Source organism: Amia ocellicauda, chromosome 3, assembly GCF_036373705.1.
Source record: "Amia ocellicauda isolate fAmiCal2 chromosome 3, fAmiCal2.hap1, whole genome shotgun sequence".
NCBI classification, from domain to species: Eukaryota; Metazoa; Chordata; class Actinopteri; order Amiiformes; family Amiidae; genus Amia; species Amia ocellicauda.
The window spans coordinates 33315116-33322815 of record NC_089852.1 but is presented as its reverse complement, the minus strand read 5'-3'; the positions used below and the strand labels follow the sequence as shown (position 1 = coordinate 33322815).

At 37.0% G+C, this 7700-nt stretch overlaps 1 protein-coding gene across 1 annotated transcript; it reads left to right on the top strand.

The window, feature by feature from the left end:
- The first annotated feature begins 3072 nt into the window (after positions 1–3072).
- LOC136747111 (olfactory receptor 52E4-like) lies at positions 3073–4038 on the top strand. The gene has a single exon (XM_066700069.1). It carries the CDS (start codon positions 3073–3075, stop codon positions 4036–4038), a length of 966 nt encoding a protein of 321 aa, XP_066556166.1.
- The last annotated feature ends 3662 nt before the right edge of the window (positions 4039–7700 follow it).

Below are 7700 nucleotides of genomic sequence, written 5' to 3'. Positions count from 1 at the left end.
AGTGCGCTCGAAGATGGTAAGAAAAGCCTCCGGATCGTCCACCGGCCCCATCTTCGGGATCCTCAGTCCAGCCCAAGCCAGGTTCGCTGCAGCCGCAGCAGGGGCAGGTGCAGGTGCAGGAGCTCGCACTTGAAGTTTCTGGACCAGCGCATCCAGGGTGCGTTGTTGCTGAGCCTGCAGCTGTACCACTGTATGACAGGCTCATACAAAACTGAGGGGGTACAATATTCCAACTTTTGCCCCCTCATGGTGCCAGGCCTGAAGAACTCCCTTCACTCAACGATAACTGACCAACGACTGAATGGACTGGTGACAATATCTATTGAGCATGAACTGGCTCAACAGCTGGATTTAATGGAGACTGTACATGCCTTTGCAGGGAGAAAAGCCAGGAGGGCCAGCTTCCATTAGTGGTAAAAATATATTTTTGCTTTCTTGCTGTTTGGTGAATGCTTTAAGGGGAGTTAAGTCTGTGCAAATTAGAATTATGATATCTATAATTTGTCTATGCAGATATAGCAGTATAGTGGGAGATCATACAGACAGATTCTGAAACACCACAGACCCTACGCTGTGTCCTTGAGATTGGAAATGTTTCAAAAATAGAGTTGGCCTAATAGCACATCTATCTATGTATATTATTTTTTAATGTTACCTTGTCAGCATGTTGTCTACAGTGGTGGCTTGAAAATGCGTAGAAAGTGTGTTGTATTGATATATATATATATATATTATACATACTAAGCACTCCATTACCTCTGCTCCCCCTTGTACATCCACTCTGTCTTGTTCACATTGCGCTCCAGCACCTTGTGATTTACAAATCTAGCACTGCCTTGAACGAACTTGACCCTAAGTGTGTGAGTACCCGACTCAGTAAAACTAACTTCTGTCTTATGGTCTGTGACTATTCTTTTGGATTTGCGGATTTGCATATGATGTTTAGAGAGGGATCTGTTTACACTGTGTAGGTAGCCTCAACAAGGAGTTTGGGTTTCGTTTTGGGTTTGTTTTGTTTGTTTAACTAATAAGAGTCCTGTAGTACAGCAGCCTGCCCTGAAAGGTAACACTGCCCTTCCCCATGTTGCAGTATACCATGACTGGACAAGAAATGCCATTGAATGCCTTGCTGTCACTACAGTAAAGTCCGTTTTAATGGAGAACCCTCCCATAAAAAATAAATATCAGGGCTCGGGTCAGCCAAATATGACCATACATTAAAAAAGCATCGACATTGAGGGGGAAATTGTACAACCGGACATTGTGTAGAACATGGTACAGAAAAACGCTGTGCTGTGAGGGTTCATGACATGCAATGTGCTGTTTTGCTTTCCATGTCTGATGTTTTGGACAACTGCATCGGAGGATTTGGCCCCGGAATGACTGAGGCGCCAGCAACATGAAGCACATCTCTGAAAAGACCAAAAAGCATGAACATGGTAAAACCCATATGCAGAATGTGGTAAAGTTGGTGATGTTGGGCAAAGTTAACATACCCCACTGGCTTGACAAACCCAAAGTTTGACACCGTTAATAATTGATGGTGACACATTTTCTGGGGCCTTTGAGCTGGCTTTGTGCAGTCACAATGAGAGTGTAGGCTCACAAAACCCAGGAGTCTTTCTAGGTTTAGTGGATTTGATGTCATTGTTGGACAGTGCAATAAAGCAACACCTAAAGACTGCAACTGTGGGCACTTCAAAAACAGTGCAAAATGAACTATTCTATGTGAGCCAGCTCACGGATCAGCCACTACAGGGAGCTTATGGGGAGCTGGAAAAGGGCTGACCAGACCCAGCCCACATCATGGTAGGGATCATTACCAGCCTTGGAATCAGCCTGCCCTAATTAGAAGATAATTGGGTTGTAGGCTTCAAGTGTGAATTAGCAGAGGGGAGAATTAGACAGCACCTGTAGCCAATGCAATGATGTGTGTTTTGTTCCACAGCCCAACCATTTAAGAGGGGTTTTATTTGCCAAAGGTGGCTGGTGGTTGGAGAGAGGAGAATCAAATGAGATTTGTGTTGTAATTTATATATTTTTTCCTTTTGTTTTGAGGAGAGACTTTGTGCAACTTTTTACCAGGTTTTTGAGTTTTATTTAGTTTTATTGTATCTTCCCCAGCTTTTGTCAATGAAGTAAGATACAATAAAATAAAACCACAAACCAACGAATATACAATAAAACAAGTCACCATTCTTTCACCCCTGTGTTTGCCTCCATTGTGTTCTGCCCTGGAATCTTTACAAGTGTGACAAGTGTCGTTTTGTCTTTCATGTTTTGGTTGGTTTCTTCAAGGGAATTATGAAAGTGTGTTCCAGAAGAAAATGCAAATGTGTACAGAGAAAGTTGCATGCTTTGATTTTCTGTTGAGTATAGTAATAAACTTGTAAATTACAATAAAATTATGCTTTACCAATTTATTTATTTAAATCTTATTATATTTCCTTTTTTTGACCTGGCCTATTATTATTATTATTATTATTATTATTATTATTATTATTATTATTATTATTATCCAAAACACAGAAGAGACACTCTTGGGAGAAAACTAGATCAAGAGCATGTTAGATGCACTGGACAGAACAAATTAATCCTCAGAGTACTTTCCCAGATATCATAAATACCCAGCAGGCACATGCTACATTACAGAACTATCCAGCACTGCTCGTGAAGGTCCACAAAGAATTTGTCTTTTTGGTAAGTTTTATTTTATTTCCATTGGTAAACATGTCAGTATGCTTATTTTATAAATCATCTTGTAAATCATAATTAAATAATATATTAAATATGGTGTGAACAAATCATGCTGTAATGTATATGTTGTGTACAACAGAAGGGAAATAATGTTTAACAATTAACTTTGACATCGAGGTTTATTACTTATAGTAAGGTTGTTTTGTTTCTTTTCCAATGATTTAATTATATTAATTTATGTATGTATGCATATGTGTGTGTGTGTGTGTATATATATATATATATTGCATTGTGAAAGCCTATTGGTGGTACAAATTAACTACATATATATATGTTTTTGTCAGCAGAGTCAGAGAAGTAAGTCAGCAGAGAGTGATGTCAGCACTAAATACTTCAGTGCTCCGTCCAGCAGGGTTTATTTTGATGGGGTTTCCTGGCATAGAGCACCTGCAGCACTGGCTTTCTATCCCTTTCACTGTCTTGTACATCACGGCCTTAGTAGGTAACAGTACAATAATTTTGGTAGTTAAATTTGAACAACATCTTCATACCCCCATGTATGTTTTCCTTTCAATGCTGGCATTTGTGGATATTGGTTTATGCACTGCTGTCCTACCCAAAATACTGGAGATCCTTTGGCTCAACAGCAAAGATATTTCATTTGAAGGCTGTTTCATTCAAATGTTCTTCATTTACATGTTTGTTACACTAGAATCCTCAATACTGGTGATGATGGCATATGATCGATACGTTGCCATATGCAACCCTTTACGTTACACAACAATATTGTCGAAGACCCTGGTGTGCAAAGCGTTTGTTGCTTTTTTCATCAGAGATTTAGTTTTAACTGGGCTGATTCCCACCTTGGCCTCAAGATTGCCTTACTGCTCATCTGTTTGTATATCTCATTGTTACTGCGATCATATGGCTGTGGCTAAACTGGCATGCACAAATATAATCATGAACAATTATTATGGACTCTTTGTGGCACTTTCCATATTAGGTGTGGATGCAATATTTGTTGGATTTTCTTATATAATGATATTTAGAGCAGTCCTAAAGCTTGGATCAAAGGGAGCTCGCCTTAAAGCACTAAACACTTGTGGTTCTCACTTGTTCGTTATCATGTATTTCTACATAATTTCCCTGTTTAATTATTTAGTCTACAGGTTTGGGAAGGATGTACCAGTCCATGTTCACGTTGTTTTTGGAGTCTTGTATCTTCTCATTCCTCCAGTGTTAAACCCTATGGTTTATGCTGTAAGGACCAAGGAAATCCGTCACGCATTTCTGAGGCATTTCCTGCCAAGAAAGATTGACTCAGATTTGAGTCATCGCTGATAATTGCTGTACCCTTGTGTATGAATGTATTCAATCATGAAAAAAAACTAAAGAAAATGAAGACACTCAAAAACGATTAAATACTTTAATCATATGTAATACATTTCAAAAACATTTACATTTAAATAATATACATACATTTATATCAACATAAACATGCATTAAGTTACCCAGAGAATAACAAAACATATTTTAAAACATTACCTTTTGTGTATTTATTTGTATCAGTAAACTTGCTGGTTACTTTTGTTACTGGTACTATTACTTTGATATGTAGACTAGTTTAATTATTATTTCCCTGAATTGCTCTTGTGTTGGTCTTTATGTCATTCCCCTCCCATTTCTGTCTGCTCTATTTTTGCAAAACTACACAGCTGATAGCATCTTGATTTTAATAATACATATAAAGACAGAATTCACTAAATTCTACATGGTTTTCTGTTACATCAGAGAATTTTCCATGTGTCACCCTATACCTAGTCCACACTTGCAACTGTTTTGTTGGAAAACATTATCCAAGATTACTACAGGACTGTGTATGGTTTTCATCCAAAGATAGAACTTCTTTCAATATTTGTATTAATCCATTAATTTTGATAGTAAGCTTTACCATTTTCCCAACTTCTATCTGTGCTCCTGGCCAAGAAACTAAATGGAATACACACTACTCTGAATAACCTCTTACTGATATTAAAGAAAATATTGTTGAGATTTTAATTTCCACTTGTGTGTGTATGAAATGAAAATGAAAAGTTATTAGTATCAAGCAGCATTATCATAAGTATGTGTTTCAATTCAGGAAGCATACAATTGCATTGAAATTATTCAAATGCATCAGCTGATTGTTTTGGTTTTCTTAGACTATATAAAAGTAAACTCTACTGGACACAGAACTGAAGTGTGGAGTGTTGACATTGCTCTCTCCTGACTTCATGCAAAAACAAAAAGCACAAAATATATATATGTACATTATTTTTGCCACCAATAGACTTTAACAATAAATCCATAAATACATTACTAATATTCAAGCCTTAGAAAAAAACTAAAACAACCGTTCTTTATAAATCTCAATGCCAAAGTTAATTGAGAAACATGTTATTTCCACAGGAATTCTTTCAAACATAAGATAAGCATTCTAAGATGTTTACCAATACAAATACAATAAAACTCAACAAAATGACAAATTCCTTGTGGACCTTCACAACTGTGACTACAAGTCTTTTAGTTTTTCATTTGGTTGGTTTCTTGAAGGGAATTATGAAAATGTCTTCTTGGGGAAAATGCAAATGTGTACAGAGAAAGTTACTACATGATTTGAGTTTCTGTTGAATATGGTAATAAACTTGTAAATTACAATAAAACCATTCTTTACCAATCGATTGATTTCTGTCTTAAGCTAATTCACTTTTTTGATCAGGCCTGTTATTATTATTATTATTATTATTATTATTATTATTATTATTATTATTATATTTTATTAAAAACACTGCAGAGAGACTCTTGGGAGGAAACTAGATCAAGGGCATGTTAGACGCAATGGAAAGAACAAATTAATCCTCAGAGTACTCATTTGGTGAGTTTTATTTTCATTGGTAAACATGTCAGAATGCTTATCTTTTATGTTTTAAATCATCTCGCTGGGAAAAAAAATGTAAATGTGATGTGAGTAAATCATTCTGTAATGTATATGTTGTGTACAACAGAAGGGAAATAAAAACTATATAACAATTCACTGTGCCATTTAGGTTTATTACTGAGAGTAAGGTTGTTTTATTTATTTATTTATTTCAATGATTGAATTGTATTAATTTATGTGTGTATATATTTGTGAAAACCTATTGGTGGTACAAATTAACTACATATATCAGAAGATAAGTCAGCCGAGAGCGATGTCCGCGCTCAACACTTTAGCCCTGCGTCCATCAGGCCTTATTTTGATGGGGTTTCCTGGCATAGAGCAGCTGCAGCATTGGCTTCCTATCCCTTTCACTGTCTTGTACAGCATGGCCTTAGTAGCTAATAGTTTAATTATACTGATTAAAAAAAAAAATCTTCACACCCCCATGTATATTCTCCTATCAATGCTGGCACTTTTGGATATTGGTTTATGCACTGCTGTCCTACCCAAAATACAGGATATCCTTTGGTTCAACAGCAAGGACATTTCATTCGAAGGCTGTTTCATTCAAATGTTCTTCATTTACATTTTGTCCTACTTGAATCCTCTGTGCTCGTGATGATGGCATACGACCGACACATTGCCATATGAGCAAAGTGTTTGTTGCTTTTTTTCATTAGAGCTATAGTTTTAACTGGGCTGATTCCTACCTTTGCTTCTAGAGGTACAAATAGTTTGTTCCTGTAATTAAGAATGTTTTTTGAGTATTTGTACTTTACTTAAGTATTTATTATTAGTGGCTACTTTTACTTTTACTCCACTACATTTATGAACAAAATAATGTACTTTTTCCTCTACTACATTTCCCATGACTCTGTTACTGTTACTCACTTCCGGTAGGTCATTAATATGAATATTAAACTGGCTATATGCTTCATTCTGCAATTCCATAGCACTGTTCATACGTCAGTCACCACATATTTTTATTGGCCTTCACACAGTAGAAAGGCGCGGCCAATTTGACCATTTAGGTTTACTTTCAAAGTAGTATGCCCACAATGAAAAAAATAAAGTTTAATCGCACAGCTGCATGAAAAAAATATATCTAACAATAATAATGGGTATGCAAAATGAATAGTTTAGCAGTGCTCACAATTGCGTGGAAAAACTGCGACATGCTGGTGAGTTTGATGAGTTGTGGGAGAAATAGAAGGACATGGACACCCTGCTCCAAGCTCATGGCAAAGAGCAGTGACTATTGATCTGAAATTGCATGTGTACGTGCATCCAAGCTGCAGTGTACCGATTAGTCGTGGAAGTGCAATGTACAGTATTGTTTGCTTTCCGCAATTGGAAATGCATTGTATTGGCATGGGAAAGTGTTATTTTGGTAATTAGCAGCTGTTTTGTGTTGCATTAAATCAATGGGTATTGTGCTTGTAGCTGTGTAGCGTTGTCATAACGTTTTTTTTCGAGACGGTTAGGAATTGTCCATGTTATAAAGCAGTGCAGTAACCTGTATTCTTGTGGCAAGTATAGCTCTCAAGTCTCACGCATTGCCCCTAAAATCTTAAGCATTTGCCCCAAACATTTTTGTGCCCACCCCCCCTCTGGCTCCTGCTTTTGCCGGCGGCAACGGTATCTGTCACCGCATTTTTTTATGTGACAAATCTAACGCATTGTCGTTTTGAAAACTTGAGAGCTATCCAAAAACATTGTGTGTAATTGTAATATCGATATTATACATCCTGTGTTATCATCGACCGAAAATAGTTGTGCCCCCTCAGTCATTTCTGAGGCCCCCTTGTGAGTTATTTCGGCTGCCGAGCCTGGAAAGAGATTAGCCTACACTCTCCCTAATTTGGTTCATGTCTCCGACCTTAACAGTTTAATTAAATTAATAAGAATCGCATTCTTCTAAAGCGCTCATCCTGCATCAGAAATGAATATAAAGTCTGTAGGTGGTTCACACTGGATGCAAGCCAAAATCATAGAACGATAGGTTGCGTATGCAACCATGGTTATCTGAGAAAAGAAGCACTGC